General features: G+C 51.3%; 1 protein-coding gene across 1 annotated transcript in view; it reads right to left on the bottom strand.

Moving 5' to 3' along the window:
* Positions 1–54: 54 nt before the first annotated feature.
* MECR (mitochondrial trans-2-enoyl-CoA reductase) overlaps positions 55–17349 on the bottom strand; it is a 37075-nt gene continuing 19780 nt past the window's right edge. The window contains exons 4-10 of the mRNA XM_033839258.2: positions 15787–15930; positions 13031–13133; positions 11888–11990; positions 10835–10908; positions 8679–8739; positions 8444–8516; positions 55–6996 (exon numbers count right to left, since the gene is read on the bottom strand). Coding sequence (XP_033695149.1) covers positions 6839–6996; positions 8444–8516; positions 8679–8739; positions 10835–10908; positions 11888–11990; positions 13031–13133; positions 15787–15930 — 716 coding nt within the window. The 3' untranslated portion in view covers positions 55–6838. The remainder of the gene's footprint in view (positions 6997–8443; positions 8517–8678; positions 8740–10834; positions 10909–11887; positions 11991–13030; positions 13134–15786; positions 15931–17349) is intronic.

Below are 17349 nucleotides of genomic sequence, written 5' to 3'. Positions count from 1 at the left end.
GGGGCCTTCAGTCTCCGGGCACGTTCTCTCGCGAGCTTGGCGCGCAGCGCCTGCGCCGCCTTCCGTAGCCCGTTGGCTTTCCTCCTTCCCCCCGGAAGTGTCCGCAGCTCTCCCATAGCTCTTCGAATATTTCTGCTTTTGTCCTTTGATCCGGGAGCGGTTTCGGCTTTAGAGTAGATTTGGAATTGAACCTGGCTTCTAACCGTCTAAGTATCTGACCTTGGTGTCGTTATGCGCCTCCCTTTTGAGCCTCGTTTATCTTCTCTGTAAAAGGGGGATAGTAATTCCAGCCTTCCAGCGTTGTTTTGAGAATTATAGGCGTACTGTCCTCAGCACATCTTAAGTGCCCAATAAAGTAACGCCAATATTACTTTAAAAATAGGATGACTTGCTTCAGTGGAAGCGGTGTGGAAAGTGGAGAAGGCTGGAACTTTGGAGCTAGATTAGGCTTGGCACTGGCTAAATTAACTGGACCAACTTAACCTATTTTCTTTTAAATCTCTTTTCTAACTTGTAAAATTAGAATAATTTATCCCATCTCAATGGACTACAGGGTAACTAAAAGTATATGTGGAAGGGTTTGAAACAGTATCTGGAACATGGTAGGAGCTCAATAAATATTGGTTCCCTTCTCACTAACCCAGTTTACCTGGAACCACAAAGGAGTTTTGTTTCTTTGCTGTTTTTACTTCGAAAATTATATGTTGAACGGATAATTTATTAACTGGTTTAAATGATATACAGTGAAACGTCTTCCCATCTCTGTCCTCTGGTGGCCTAGAGGCACAATATAATGTTTCTTAAATGTCCTTTCAGAGGTTTTACACATGAAAAGCAAATGGTGGTGGTGTACTATACATACAGTTCTGCACTAAGTATAATTTGAAAATCATTCCATTAGAGTACAAAAGGAGCTTCCTCAGGACTATTTTATGGCTCATAATATGCCATTTTATACACAGTAATTTCTTTAATCATTGCCCTAGGAAAGGACGTTGAGATAGATTGAAACCTTTTGTTTTAACAGCTTCACTGAGTAACTTTGTATATATACATATATGTAGGATCTATTCCTAGAAGTAGAATAGCTGGGTCAAAGGGTGTGGGCAAACATAGTTCTGATAGATATTGCTCAATTTTCCACAAGCACCTGTTTCTCCATCTCCTCATCAACACGTTATGAAACTTTATGATCGTTGTCAATCTGATAGCTGAAAAATGGTATCTTGGGATAATTTAACTTGCAGTTATGTTGAGTGGAGTGAGCCTCGTATGTTTAAGACACATATTTTCCTTTGTTTATATTTTTTGCCCATTTTTCTTATTCATAGGAGCTATCTATGTATTAGGAAAATTAGCTCTTTGTCAAATGAGTTGCAAATATTTTTTCCCAGTGTGTCATGCAAAAACATTGTATGTTTATGGGATCAAATTTATCCTTTATTTTTCTTTGATTCTGGATTATGTGTTGTAGTTTGAAAGGCCTTCCTCACTCTGAGGTTAAAAAAATTTTTTGTTTTTAAAAACCCTCCCCTGGACACTTCCCGGTGGTCCAGTGGCTAAGACTCTGCGCTCCCAATGCAGGGGGCCCAGGTTCGATCCCTGGTCAGGGAACTAGATCCCACATGTGTGCCACAACTAAGAGTTTGCATGCCACAACTAAAGATTCCGCATGCCGCAGCTAAGATGTGGTGCAGATAGATAGATAAATAAATCCACGATGCAAGGAAGATCCCGCATGCTGCAACTAAAAAATGATCCCTCGTGCTGCAAATAAAACCGGGCGTAGCCAAACAAACAAAACCTCCCATGGTTTATTCTGTTGCTTTAAGAACTGATTTTTATGCTGCAGTGCTGATCCGTTTGGTATTTTTTAAAGTGTGAGGATCATAGTCCCTGTATTATGAAGAACCAGTGCTAAACTTGGCTGTTAAATAACCTGCTCAACCCATTGTACAGATGGGAAAGAACCCTACCCATCGAAATACCCGTCTCCAAAACCTGCTCCTCTTCCGGAGCTTGCTAACTCAGGGAGTGGCACCTCCCTCCACGAAGGTGCCAAAGTTCCACCTTCACACACCTCATTCACTCTGTCTTGTTGATTCTTCCTCTTAAAGATTCACGAATCCATTCACTTCACTCCCACTTAACTAAGCCAGTTCAGGCCTTGTCATATTGTTCACACAACAGGGCTTTAACATGCTGCTCCCCCTGCCTGGAACATGGCTGACTTCTTATTCAGGACTCAGACCTTCCTTGCCCACCTTCTCTCAAGTACCCCCATCACTATGATATCACTTTATTTTTTCTTTCACAGCACTTGCTACACTCTGTAATTACTTCATTTATTCACTTGTTCACTGTCTTTCTCCTCCACTAGAATGTAAGCTTCCTGGTATCATGGGCCACGATTTTTGGCTTCTGCTGTATCCCTGGCACTTCTGACAGGCTTTTCACATATGGGGTGTTCAAACTATTTACCAAATTAATAAGTGAATGAGTTCTCACCTGGATTACTTCAGTGGCCTCCTGCTTCTTTTTTTCATGCTTCCCCGTGAGACACAGACTCAGGGAAATTCTGAGTGACATGTCAATTATTACTGAACAAAATCAAGGAGTCCTGAGAAAAGAGGGAGCTCAAAGGCCAGCTGTGGGGCCAGAGGAACTGGGGTTGACTGGCATGCTGACCAGACAGGGTCAGGGGACCTGGCTTCTGGTGCCAGCTTGCTTCCTGGTATGTGACCTTGAGCAGCTCACTTCCTCTCTCAGCATCTTCCTCTTCTGAAAAGTGGTCATATTAAAACCTCAATGACACAGGGAAGTTGTAAAAATCAAATGCAGGTAGGTGTGGAAGTGCCCGTACACTGTAAAGGGTCAGGGACATAGGGCAAGCTTTCTTCCCTCTCATAGGGTGCTAACTCACCTGCGGGTGGGCCCTCTGTCATCCCAGGATCTTCCTGCCTTCAGATGCAGGCAGATGCTGTGCCAGGACTGAGTTTCTCTTCTTCAACCATTTCCTCCAGCTGCCCAAGCTGGGCCCAGCATCCTACCCAGGGCATGGTACCTGCCAATAAGCATGGGGCTGGCGGGAGCTGCTGACAGCTTCCAGGTACCAGGGCAGAGGTGCCTGGCACACACAGGTTAATGTAAGAACCTCTTTCTTCTGGGCATCGGTTTTTTCCCTGAGGAAAGCAGGGTTAATTGGTGTCCCAAGACACCAGACAGTCATCAATATTATGACAGTGGCTGTAGGCAGTTGAAGGGTGGATGATTCCAGAAGACACCAGGGAGAGCCAGTCATGAAGCCTCAGGGCTTCAGGTGCACCCAAGCTTTGGTTTAGGAGGTCATGCCTGTTTGTCCTCCTTTGGTCTCCTGGAGCCAGGGTTCCTCCTTCAGCCACTTAAAAAGTATATTGTTTACTTAGTGGGCCCGAAGAGCTGTCCCAACTCCACAGAGAGATTATTCAGCCTGAAAATTGAAAACAATCTCCTGTACTTGTTAAGTAGGGAAGCGATGATCCATCTTAAGTCAGATTCCCTTTTGACATTGTTTTGCCTCAGGCTCCTTTCCTCTGCTGGCCTCATTAAATGTTGATAATCCCTATGTGGTCTTCAAAATTTAGGGAGACTTTACTTATCTGGGAATTTCTGATTCTCTCTTTCTTTAGCGCCTCCCTTCTCCAAATTGTCCCCCCAGATTGCTGCCAGAGGGATTTTTCTGAACCACAGTTCTGATCTTCTGGCTCAGAAATCTTTTGTTCCCTACCGCCAGTAGGGTGAAGTCCAAATTCCTTAGCTGGGAATCACACACTGCCACAATTCAGACTGTGATTTTGTGAAATTTTCAGCTTCAGATGGATTGATAGGATTTCAATATAAATTAAATCATAGAATATGTATCGTTTATGATTAGGTTCAGAGAAAGGCCAAACACTAGGGGCTTAAATAACACAGAAGCTTATTTCTCAAGTCCTCAGGTGGGCAGTCACCGTTTCTGGGTCTCAGGGACCCAGGCTCCTTTGATCTTGTTGCTGTCCCATTCTCAACATGGTCAAAGATGGCTGTGCAAATTCCATGTTTGTATCCCAGCCAGGAGGAAGGTGAAAGGGGAAGGAAATGGTACAGGATGGATGCCAACTATATTTTAAAGAGGTTCCTAAGAAATGGACACCTAGCACCTCTGCTTACATCACATGGGCCAGATCTTGTCAGCTGCAAGGGAGGCAGGGAAACACTTTATTCCAGCCCACCATGTGCCCGCCTAAGAGTCATCAGTTTTCTTTTTTTTTTTTGCCGTACGCGGGCCTCTCACTGTTGTGGCCTCTCCCGTTGCAGAGCACAGGCTCCGGACGCGCAGGCTCAGCGGCCATGGCTCACGGGCCCAGCCGCTCCGCGGCATGTGGGATCTTCCCGGACCGGGGCACGAACCCGTGTCCCCTGCATCGGCAGATGGACTCTCAACCACTGTGCCACCAGGGAAGCCCCATCAGTTTTAATTCTTAGCAATAGAATGGTATTTGGGGAAAACGAGAAGCTTCTGACATAAATGTTCTGCCTCTATAACTTAGCCTGGTCCCTTAGTCTGTAATGCTTGTCTCCCTCCCCTGCCTGAGAAAATATTATCATCCTTTAAAGCCCAACGTCAGCTCCAGCTCCAGCTCCAGGGACTTCCCTGGCGGTCCAGCGGTTAAGACTCCGTGCTCCCAATGCAGGCGCCATGATTTCGATCCCTGGTCAGGGAACTAAGATCCCTCATGCCAAACGGAGCAGACAAAAGAAAAAAAAAAATCAGCTCCAGACCCCCAGAGGTACTATTCCCGGGACACTCTGCACACCCCCGAGGTCTCTAACCGTGATGTGGTGCTATGAACCTTCCTCCCACCTGTCTGCCCACTCTGAGTCTCTACCAGGGGCCCGATCCTTCTCCATGGCTGCAGGCTCATCACATCCCCTAAGCCCAACCTTGTGGAGTCCCCCTGCAGAACCTAATCCTAACTTGCACTCCTGTAGGCTTTGGGCAGCCTCCCACTCCCTCTCAGACTTTGTGCACTTTCCCCCATTGACCAACTGCACAAATCATCCATCCCACTAACCTTGAGGATACAGAACGGGAGGGACTTGGGTGAGCTGCGGCTGATTCTGAGCCCAGGTGTACAAGGTGGCAATTCTTACCCAGAGGGTACCTGTAGACCTTCCCCAGCCCCAGGATGAAGCTGAGTCCTTTTCTCCAGAGGACACACAAGATGCTGCCGAAGACAAGAGGATGACGCCGGGGCCCAGGTATGTGCTGGCATGTAACTAGCCTTCAGAGCCAGTTTTCCACATCACTCCACTGCCTAAAATCCCTCAGTGCCTCCCCCATGTCTTGGGGGCAAGTCCTGAGCCTTCCTGCTCTGACTGCTGCCCACTGCTCCCATCTCAGTCTTTCATACTCCCCCCACGTCCTAGGCAGCAGCTCTGCTTGCCTGTGGGCAGTTCCCCGACTGCTAGGCTCTCCAGGTCTGCCAGACTCTCACGAGTGCTGTTGGCTTTGCTTGGTACACCTTCTCCTGCTGGGCCTTAAGATTGGCTGTGACCATACTTCCTCTGGGAGGCCTTCCTTAAACCCTCAGGCAGAGCTGCTGTGTCCCCACGGCCCTCCGAACACCTCCGTATCAGCGGCCTCGTGAGTATGCTGTGCACTAACTAGGCTTAGCTACTTGCGGGCCAGCCCCACGTCACTCACGGGCAGCCCTGGCCTCAGGCACATGCTAGGCTCTCAGTATGTCCCCCCGCAGTGAGGCTCTAGAGCTCAGGGACAGAGGGCCAGGTGATGAGGGAGACACCCCAAAGCCTCTGGTTCTTTGCTTTGAGTGAGTGGATCATGAAGCAAACACCAAAAACTCACATAGTGTCAAACTCTTCTCTTTGTCTGAATAAACCTACTCATTTTTCAGAGCCCACTTTCAAGCTTCACCTCAGGGAGGCCTAGGACAGGACCTTGGTTAGGCGCTCACAGCACTTCACGCATGTCTTCTTTTGCACACTCATCACTACGGTAACTGTCGTGGGACCAGTGGTTTGATGTGGGGTTTCTCAACAGCGGCACTGTGGACATGTGGGCTGGATAAGCCCTTGCTGTGCACGGTGAGATGCTGTAGCAGCGTCACTGACCTCTGCTCACTAGGCGCTAGTAGCACCCCCTCGATTATGATAACCGCAGCGTCCCCTGGGAGCAAAATGAGCTCAGGCTGAGAACCACTGGTGTAACATCTGTCTCCCCAGTTAGAATGGAAGTTCCGTGAGGATGGTCCAGGCACCTGAGACCCCGCTTCCTTGGTTTCTCAGCCTGGCATTCACTCCTCTGTGGAGCTGATCCTCCCCGTCCCAGCTTGAGCCGAAGGCCACCTGAGAATGAGTCAAACCTTCCTTTTTAGAAGATTCTCCTCTGTGGGCTTGGAGGGCTTGAGGGCAGAGATCTGTTTTACTGGCTTTTGTACCTGCCAGCCCCGTCAAGGCTTTGCTTTCAGGGCGGTCAGGAAGTGATGGCTGGAGGACAGGTGGAGGGTGGGCAAGAGGGGCTTCTAGTGCTGGGAGCTGGCAAGGGATGGTCCTTCTTATTAGGGGTGACTTCTATTGTTTTTTCTTTGTTTTTTTAAGAAGTTCGGACTTTATTAGATACCCGGAGGCTGGCCCCAGGGAAAGCCTTGGCTGGCCTCCCAATTCTCCGCCTCAGAAGTGACAGTGGGGAGAGGAGCAGCCTGCGTAAGGCGGAGGGGCCCCAAGTGGGGGGCCCGAAACCAGTCCTGCTGGTCCGTCTCCCCTCCCACTTGGCTCCGGCTCCTCTGGGATTATCACATCACATGGTGAGGATCTGCTTGGAAGACACAAAAGGCTGCATGGACGCTTCTAAGGCACGCTGGTAGTCCTGCAGTGGGACCTCGGAGCAGGCAGGGGCCGTGAGCTGGCCTCGGTGGATGAGATCACACAGCGTGAGGATCAGCTCCTTGAACTGGTCTGTGGGAGGTTGGAGGGTGTCAGACGGGGGAGCAACCGCAGGGCTCGGTGAGGGGACACGCGGGCTTCCCCTGCTGGTAGGAGCTGGTGCTGGGCTCCAGGGAAGCCTCGAGAGCCCGGGGCTCAGCCAGGGACACGGCGGCCGCTGTGGAGGCGGCCTGGGGCCCGCCTGTGCCCAGGACAGTGAGGGCCAGGGTGGGGACAGAAGCACGGGGAGCAGCCCCAGGAGCTGACGAGCTGACGGGCAGGCAGAGTGGTGCTGTGATGGCTCAGACCCACAGGACCTGACTGGGTGTAGCGGGGAGTCCTGAATGGTGGGAGGGCGGAATCACTCAGAGGGGCAGAAGCCAGAAGAGGCATGGGGAGGGGGTGGGTGGTGCCTGGCACACCAACAGATGTGGAACAGAGGAGCTCTGCTCAGGGAAAAGAGCCTTCCCTGAGAGCCCAGGCTCCCTCAGAACCGCACCAGCAGAAGCCACCAACGTCCCCTCCCGGGCTTGCCTCCCACTAAGGACCCCATAAGGTAGAGGAAGATGAGAAGGGAAGGCCTTGGCTGAGAAGTACTTTTTCACAGACATCAATTCATTCAACATTCAAATTGAATCGTATCCCCTGCTTAAAACACTTCAGTGCTTCCCATTTCCCTTTAAGATCGAGCCTGAGCTCCTTGAAGAGGATTATAAGGCCTTTCATAATCTGGCCACAACCCATCTGTCCGGCTTCCCACTCTCTACTGGGCTTTAACACATGCTATTTCCTCTGCTTGGAACAGCCCCTCAGACGACCACTTCCCTCCCCATCACTGGGATAACTGCACGCCATTCCTCAGCTCAGCCTGGGGCCGGTGGTGGTCCCAGTCTGGGGAGCCAGTCCTCCAGGAGAGGAAGAATAGTGTGCTGGCTCAGGTTCTGGAGTCAGAGAGACTGGCTGTTCACATCCTGGCTGCACACCCCTTAGGTGGGGATGACTTGGGGCAAGCTACTTCACTACTCTGAGCCTCTGTTTCCTCCTGTGTCAAACAGAGCTGACAGTAGTTTAAACAATTATGACATTTAAACTGAGGCAGAGGTTAAGTAACTTGCCCAATGTCCCACAGCTCGCTCAGCAGAACCCACAGCCAGTAATGGTGGAGGCAGGATTTGGGCCTGGGCAGGCCGGTTCCAGAGTCGGTTCTCTTTCCTTGGCTGTCTTCCATGGCAGTCTTCCCCACTGTCAGCTCCTCAGGAGGGCGGCAGGGGGTGCCTTGTTCAATATGGTGCCCCAAGGATTAGCCCACTTTAGTCCAATAACTATTTGCTGACTGTAGCTGTATTTAGAGACTGTTTTCCTTTATCCCGTTGTGGGCCTGGGGGTCCAATCACCTCTCCAGGGCTCAGAGTGGCTGGTCACTTCTGCAGCAGGCACTGCCCTCATGTGACCCTTGGTAATGGGGCCATCATCCACTTACCTGGACTGTGGTCCTTCTTCCACTGGGATAACCAAAAGCCCCGAAGTTTGAGATCCTTAAAAATGAGCAGGCTCTGTGGACACAGGAGGGACATGCTGGGGCTGAGGGCAAGAACTTCAGGCACTGCCTAAGGTATGGCTTCCCCCAGGGGCGGGGGGCACTGCCTGAGTTTAGACAACGGTGGTGTCCAGGCCCCTGTCTCCAGGCACTCCCCCGCCCCACCCCACCAGCTTACCACAGAGGCGATGACAGGCTGCTTGGCCATCCCCCCATAGGTCACCATGGTTCCTCCAGGCCTGAAGGGTCCAGAGAGAAGAGAGTGGTCGCAGGGAGAGACAGAGCCCTTCTTGAACCAGTTACAATGCATCTATTCCAACCCTGATTCCTAAACCTCGTTCTCAGAATCCCTGGGAAGGGTTCAAAAATACAGGTCCCTAGGCCCGACCCAGACCTAATGAATTGGGAAGCAAAGCTCTACATTAAAAACGACAGAAAACAAACAAGCAAGCAAACACCCCTTGCAGATGACCTCGATGTCTAGCCAGGGTTGGGAGCCCAGAGTTAAGCTCCCAGTCAGGCTTTGAGGAAGAGCTGCAGAGAAGAATACTCCCCTGAGCAAAGCTCACCACCCGAGTCGGGAGTGGAGCCGGAAGCAGATCGGGCCGGGCTCTACTCCACTGTCGGTGTATGACGCTGGGCAACATGTCCACAGCGGGCCACACTGCCTCTCCTGTACACGCTCCAGTGACACAACGCAGCTAAGGAATGGTGCGGACAGTGCAGAAGACAATGGCAATTGTCAGGACCTGCTGTCTGACACCCACACCCGCCCCAGCGGTCAAACAGGAGAGGGGCTCATATAATTTTTAAAACGTAAGCTAGGACTTCACATGCCTGACTTAACCTGTGCTCCCCTCGCCACTCCCCTGGCTCTTTTAGGAGCTGGTTGATCAAGGAAGACCCGAGATACATTCTGGGACAACACGAGGGAGGCTCTGTGAACTCCAGGGTGGAAGAAGCTGCTGAGAGAGGCAGGTAACTCTCTGTGCCTGAGGCCGGGGGCCAGTCGGGTCTTAAGTTCCCTCCAACTGCCACCTCCTCTGGAAAGCAGCTCCTGCATGGTGGGGGGGCGAGCCCTCCCTCCGTGGACCCGTATTACACTTGATCTAATCAGAATGGCTACCGTATACTGGGTGTTTACTATGTGCCAGGCACAGGTCTGAGCCCTTCACATGTGCTGGCCAGTGAATCCTCACGGTAACCCCAAGGCAGGACTTTTATGACTCCTATTTCACAGACGAGAAAACTGGGGCCCACCTCTCATTTGTAGAGCGCTGTGTACAGACCTCAGAGCCCCTTGGACTCACCTTCTGAGGTAGAAAGGGTTTATGTCCCCCCATTTCACTGATGAAGAGACTGAGACCTGGATCGTTTTTCACATATTGCCTAACTTTTCATAGGTCCACAGCTAGTAAGCGTGAGCCACGGGGGGATGGCAGCGGGCCTCAGAGGCTGCCCAGAGGAGGGCTGAAGAGGTATGCTTGGAGCCACGGCGACTCGGGCAAGCTGCCTACCCTCTCTGGGCCTCGTCTGGGCGGGGATGGGAGCAGTGCCCCTCACCTAGGCGATTGCGGAGGGGGTACATCACGCACTCTGCACAGCCTGGTGTGTGGTAAACACTCTGTGATTGTGACTACAGCTCTCTGGTCACATGACCCAAATTCCCATCCAGCCTGAGTTCTAGAGGGTTCCCTCAGTGTCTCAGCCATCTAGGTACCCTGTAGCTACTGAGTGCTAGCAAATATGTGTTAACAAATGCTGGTGCTCTAGTTGGGAAGTGTCCTTTCAGGTGCCCTTCAATTCGACAAGATTATATTAATGGAAAGAAAGAAGGAAAGGACATGCGCTGTCAACACTGTCAACGTCATCCCCCTGTGGTGGGATGATAGGTGAGCTCTGTGCTTAACTTTTCCTTTGTACTTTTACATGCTTTCAAGATGTTTTGTAACAGCATGATGTTACCTTTAAAATCAGAATCTATTTTTAAAAGCTAATAAAAAACTTAAAAGCTAATAAGCTAGGACTAAGCGACTTTTTCAGATGCCCCTAGGTTATGAATCCTTACCCGTTCCCCTATCACAGAGCGCCCAGGAGTCTACTTCTGGGGTCCCTAGGAGAACAGAGCTGGATGGTCATCTGTAAAGGAGGAGGCTGAGAGAGGGAGGGCCCGAGTAACTAGGACGTGACGTGGGTCCCATCTTCCTACTCAGGGTCGTGCTGACCTGGCCTTGGCCTGCACTGGCCACTGGGACTTGGTCACTCGGTGGTCCTCCTGGCTAAATCCCGGGAGGGAGACTTCGTGCACTGGACCCACGGGGCCGAGGGACTTACGCCAAGTGCCGCAGCAGCTCCGTGGAGCTTTTCCCGCCGACACAGTTGAGAGCAAGCTGAGGCTGGGGCACGTCCTGGAAAAGAAGGGACCTGCAGTGAGCGAGCTACCCCTCTGTGGTGGGGTTTGAAGCTTGCTAAACAAACAGCACTTCCCTGGCCCAAGGGCTGTGTCAGGAAGGAGCGAAGAAAGTGGGACAGTCATGCCTTCCAACTCCGTCTGGGAAGGGCCTTTTCTTTACCAGCTTAATCCTGTTATCTGTTTTAGGATTTTGTTCAAAACTCACCTCCTCTGGGAAAGAACAGACAAAGGGCACCTATGTTCTGTTTTGACGGACTTCATTTCCCCCTCTTCTCAGCACTTACAACTCAGTTTATATTAGATGTGCTGACCTACTGCTTCAGAAATGTTCTCAAGAGGCGTGTGTTCTCAAGTAAATGTGTGTCCGGTCCCTCCAGGGTTCAGTGATAAGAGGCTGAGATGTGGTTCGGTCACTTACTAGGTGTGCTGGGCAGGGTTAAGGGGCTTTGATTTCAGAGAGGCCTGGAACCAGCCCGACTCCACCACTTATGATTGTGTGGTCTCAGTAAAGTCCTTTCTTTTTTTCCAAGTCTTCGTTTTCTCACCTATAAAATACATAGCACCTACTTTGTAGAGCTTTTGTGGGGATTATCAGATAAAATATAAGGCAGATGCTCTGGAAATGTGACTCCTTTTCTTTCTCTTCCCTCCTGTACCTCAGTTTCCTCAGCTCTCTCCCAGCTCCGAGATTTACTTCAGCTGTGTGGGCTGACGTAGTTCACCACTAACATTCAAAACTACCAATCACACAGGGTTTCCTAAACCTTGTCTGTCTCTCCTGCCCCCTCACAGCCCCGGGCACTTAATGCATGCTTTCCCCTGGCTGAGGGAATGGGCTTTATCCTTCCACGAAAAGAGACAAAGGGAGGATTTTGGAGACATGGGGCCAGTGCCAGCTTTTCTAATTCAAGTGAATTTCTTTCTTCAGGGAGTTGGGCCTGGAATGGAGGTGCAATGTCCCTCATCACGGGTACCTTAAAGAAGTTTTTCATCTCATGCTTTCTCAGTTCCTCTTCTGTGACAACATGATGGGCCCCCAGATTCTTCAGTCTGTCGGTCAGCTTCTGGATGTCAGGTCTGGAAACCAAACACAATCCAAGGTCCTCGTCATATCTGCTCACTTTCTCCACGGAAGGCTCCCAGGACCCCTCTGCCACAGCTGTGAGAACCTGAGTTTCTCTTTGTGGGAAGCTAAGCCGGGCCTGGCCACCAGTCTCATCACATGCCAGCATCTCTTGGCCTCAGTTTCCTCACTGGCGTGAGAGAGCACTGGGTGGTTTCTACTGCTCCTGTCAGCTCAAGGACGCTAGAAACCATCTGGGCTCGGGGAGGAGTCATTTCACTTCCTGATTTCTTCTACTGAAACGACAAACTCTGCTTCCTTTCCCCCTCTTTTCAAGGGGCTTTTCAGAGTGTTGTGCAAACACACTCCGGTCCAGGAGTGGCTCTGAGCCTCTTTACCAAGGCAAACAGAACAAGTTTTTTGTCAGCACAATGGAGGGGATGGGGAACTGAAGCGAGTATCAGTTCTCCTGCCAAGGCTGGGCTTCCCTGAAGAGACACAACCACGTGCGTGGATGGTGAGGCTTAAGGAAGTTGGAGGATATGATGGAGAGAGAACAAATTGGGAAACTAAGTTTGTCATTGGTTTGCTGTGTCTTCCTGAGCAAGTGGCTTCCTCTTTCTGATGACAAACCTGCCCCATCTCCTTTACATCTGTATTTAGTGCACTTCAAAGTATCACACAAATGCAAGGGAAACAAGGGCTCTGGGTTAGTTGGTTCACAGAAAGAATAACACAGCTTAAAACATTCCCAAATGTGAACTGTGGTTTTAAAAACATGAGGTTTATCACAAGTCAAGAGTCTCAGAAACTCTTAGCTGTTCACTAAGGGCCTTCTCCTTCCTGCCCTCCCTTTACATTTCAGATTCATTCATCCTATAGCCAAAAGCCACTGGACTTCAGTGCTGGTGGCTGACTCAGCTATAAGCCAGCTCCTGCCCGCTGGAAAGGAAGACCGCTTACGCAAGGGCGCCACCTGGTGGAAACGTGGGCACCCGCGGGTGCCAGGTGGAAAGGCCCAAGTGGTGTGCTGGGATCAGGCCTTCCCACGCACCTGTCTCGGACCACGTTGATGGTCCTCAGGCCCAGGGCCGCGGCGATCTGGATGACTGCTTGCCCCACTCCACTGTTGGATGCATTCTGGATGACAGAATCCCCTGTGGAGCCAGGAAGAGACTCAAGTTGAGACCTGTAACAGGTCAAGGGCTTCCAGCCTAGAATCCTATTATAGGGCCGGAGGTGGAGTCCTCAGACTCTGAAAGTACCCAGGACCTGCTGCTGAGCCTTCTCAGTCCTTGGACTGTTGCTCACTCTTCTCCCGTGCCCCCCAAACCTCTACAACACCCATGAAGCCTGCCAGGGTTCAGCAACTCAAGAGTTCACACTGGATGCAACTTAGACCCTGCTGTGTAAATGATTTTGCATCCTTCATCATCCTCCCAATTTTTATGTCCACAAGTCTCTGCTTAGGTTATTTCTTTGGCTTGCAATGTTTTCCTCTTTCCATCTCCCTTCATTTTCAAATCCTATATATCCTTCGAAGGACTGATCGAGTGTGGCTTCCTACATGAAGCCTTCCCAGATTCTTCCCCCGTGCACTCCCACAGCACTCTGCGGCCGTCTCTGTTAATGGTCACGGTCAGCCCTGACTTATACTTGGTTGTTATCTCAGTCCATTTCTATCAACAGCCTGCGGCTTCTTGAGGGGTAGATGCACTGCCTCAAAATGGGATTAGAGCTGCACTGGAGAAACTGGCAGCCCCTGAAACAGGGACCTCCAGATAGTCTGTGGTCAAAGCCGAGGCCTAACTTTGGACTTAGCCAACGGGGGAGGCCACGGGCCATGCTGGGAAAAGCATGGGCTCTGGAACGAGACATACTGGGGTGTGAGTCCCAGCTTCTCCACTGACTGTAACGGAAAGTGAACGGGGCGGGATGAGTCCTGACCTCTTTGAACTTCAGTTTCTCCCCCATGAAACAGGAGTCCTAGAAGCACCCACCGGGGTGCTCCTCATTAGAGCCCAGTGCTGTTGTGTCCGGGAAGGGGCTCTGTTCCCCTGAAATGCTATCTGGGTTTTGAGAGGCAGCAGGGATCTTGTGCTAGAGACAGAGGAGTTTCTGGAAGAAGGCCCATCCTCCTTAGGGTCAGCCTACAGATTGTCACCATCAGTGGGTTATGAAACCAACCTAGTGGGTTGCAAGCTTTTTTTTTTTAAAGTTAAAATCAAGGAAAATAGAATAAAAAAATAGTGGAGTGCATCACACATAGTGAGGGTAAATATTATTCCACGAAACTTTGGTTTTCAGTACATATGTATTCACATATGTCTATACACTGGATGACAATTTAAAGTTAATTCTTACTCTGGGTCAAAATCACACGTTTCACACCAGCCCTGGGGCAGGAAGGTGGAGAGATACACCATGGGCACAATAGGCCACAAAAGGTGGGTGGTGTCACAATAGCCTGATGTGACGACCACAGCTGCAGCCCACATCAGAGGGGGTCTGAGGGGAGAGGATGCAGGCGACCAAAACATCTGCTGCACTGGGACTTCAGCAAAGGTCCCTGATCACACCTGCTGGCTTTCTGCACTTCAAGAGACCTAGGGCTGCTCTGCCACAGCTGGGAGAACCGGCATTTGTCTCTGCAGGAAGCTGGGACTGGTTTTCAGCCAGACTTACGCAGAGCTGCCACCGAAGGTGATCACACTCCGGTATCTCTCCATCTCAGTTTCCTCGTCGGCATGACAGAGCTGGACTGGGTGATCTCTAGGGCCCCTGCCAGCTCCCGGATATGCGTGGTATGTGGGGTAACCCTCCAACCACGGGGGACGGGAGCTGGTGGGTAAGTGGCCCAGCCTCCTGTCACTTGGAGGTTAGTTCTGAGGAGGGTTCTGTGAGGGTCTGTGGAGGGTCCCCAGCAGGACTGGGCCCCGGCTGCCCACGGCAGGAATCAGCTTTCGCTGGCTCTTCCTCCTTCCCTGTCCCTGTCCCCAGGCCCTCACTCTTGCTTCCTGGGGTCACCTCCCCAGCGAACGGTCGGCCCCCAGTTCTTTTCTTAGGCTCTGCTTTCAGGGGAACCTGGAATAAAACACCTGGCTTTGTCATTTCCTTGCTGAGTGATCTCATACAAATAACTTACCTCTCTGGACCTCAGTTTCCTCATTTATAAAAAGGGAGAATGATAACAGCAGTGCACCTTTACTGGGCTGTATGCCAGGCCCTGTGCTAAGTGTCACACGGCATGTTTCAGTGAGCCCTCAGAACCCCTTACTCTCCATTTTATGGATGAAAAGTCTGATGATTTGAGAGGTCAGTTCCCAGTTAGTGAGGCGAAGCTGGGGTTCAGACCCGTGCTGTGGACCTCATTGCACCGCTCTGACGTCCAGTGCGTTTGACGGGGCAATGCATGGAAAGGCACGTATGTGGACTGCAAAGTGCTCTGGCAGTGCTGAGTGGAAAGATTAACACTAAGTTCAGCATTTTATTGAAAACACAGGGACTGTGTCTATGTTGTCTGGCTTTGTAGCCCCAGAGCTCAGCACAGCTCCATACGATTTTGCTGAATGACAGAATTCCATCCCAAGCTCTAGGGAATGTGACCCTTCAGCGGTTTTCTAGGGTGTACTCCTCATGAGGTTTCAGCATGTTTTCCAGGATCCAAGCTAACACCTTTCCATGTAAAGCAACACCACCACCCAGGTTGGGGCCATTTTCCTCGCAGGTAAGTTCCCAGGCCTCGGGGTCGGGACACGGGTCACACCCCAGTCAGGAGTGCCCGGCCTGCCCACCCACTGCGGTTCCTACCTGGCCGCAGCTGCTCGAAGTCCATCAGCATCCGGTAGGCCGTACAGGGATTGACGCCCAGGGTGGCGGCGCTCTGAAGAGGGATGTCACTCGGAACCGAGATGAGCGCTTCCTCGCTGAACACAGCCTCGGTTCGCCAGGTTCCTACGTGGGGGGAGGCCAGGGGAGTAAGGAAGGACCCCCTCCATGCCCAACCCCACTCCCCCTCCTCAGTGGACGGGCATCGAGGACAGCGGACTTCAGTAATACTTGGAGAAAAAGGAAAATCCCGAAGCCTTTTTGAACGTCTGAGTCCTCGTGATAATTACGTTAGGGACACTGTGTTATTCCCACGCCAGTTACCAGCAGAGTTAGCTAGTGTCACACAGCAGGTGGCTGAGGAGCTCAAACTACTGGACTCGGAGGGTGAGACAGCAACATCATTACCAGGGCAAGAGAAGTTGAGAAAGCCCCATTTCCCACTCGGCCCTCATTCTCACCTAAGGCAGGGTGACTCGGGTGGTATTATGGGAAAAAGCATGAACGCCAAAGGCAAAGGCCGGGGTGTGGGACCTGGCTTTGCTGCTCTGCTAGTCTGAGCACAGCACTAAGTCACTGAGATTTGGTTATTCTAATATGTAGATGACACTGGCAAGAAGAGCCTTGACTGGCCTCCCCCAAGAACTGTTGCACAGATCAAATGAGATATGGGAAGTGAAACAATCCTGTAAACTGGAAAAAAATGCTCATTAACCCCCAGACCACATTCCAGTTCTAGACAAAAGAATAATAAAATGTCCAATTTAAAGTCCTCACTCGGGCTTCCCTGGTGCCGCAGTGGTTGAGAGTCTGCCTGCCGATGCAGGGGACACGGGTTCGCGCCCCGGTCCGGGAAGATCCCACATGCCGCGGAGCGGCTGGGCCCGTGAGCCATGGCCACTGAGCCTGAGAGTCCGGAGCCTGTGCTCCGGGAGGCGCCACAACAGTGAGAGGCCCGCGTACCGCAAAAAAAAAAAAAAAAAAAGTCCTCACTCAACAGGGCAGGAACTGAGGCCGTGATTTGCCCTGTCGCCCAGCTCCCCGGGCTGCCCCCTTCCGTCTGCAGATACTCATCGGGCACCGGCTGTGAGCCAGGCCCCTCCAACAACGACACAGTCCTTACGTTCGCAGTGTGCTCACTCCAGTGGAGCAGAATAGGTGAGACACGAACAAGCAAATACAAGAATTCTAAGTTATACAGAGAGAGAGAGAGAGAGAGGGAGAGAGGGAGAGAGGGAGAGAGGGAGAGAGGGAGGGAGGGAGGGAGGGAGGGAGAGAGAGGAGAGAATTACTTTAGATGGGAGTCAGGGACAGCTTCTCTGAGAAGGCGACAGGCTAAGAGTTGAAGGATAGAGATGCAGCCTCTCAGAATCCACAAAGAACATTCCAGTGGAGGAAGAAGCGTGTGCAGAGACCCTGAGGCAGGACAGACATAGGAATGGAGCAGGAAGAATGCACACCGGAGGGGAGAGAATGGTGGGAAGAGTGGCTGGAGACATGGCGGCCGTGGCACAGGCTGGATGGACGTCATGATCTTGATCACAG

Source organism: Tursiops truncatus, chromosome 1, assembly GCF_011762595.2.
Source record: "Tursiops truncatus isolate mTurTru1 chromosome 1, mTurTru1.mat.Y, whole genome shotgun sequence".
NCBI lineage: Eukaryota > Metazoa > Chordata > Mammalia > Artiodactyla > Delphinidae > Tursiops > Tursiops truncatus.
Note: the sequence above shows the minus strand (reverse complement) of the source record. Positions and strands in the feature narration are given on the sequence as shown.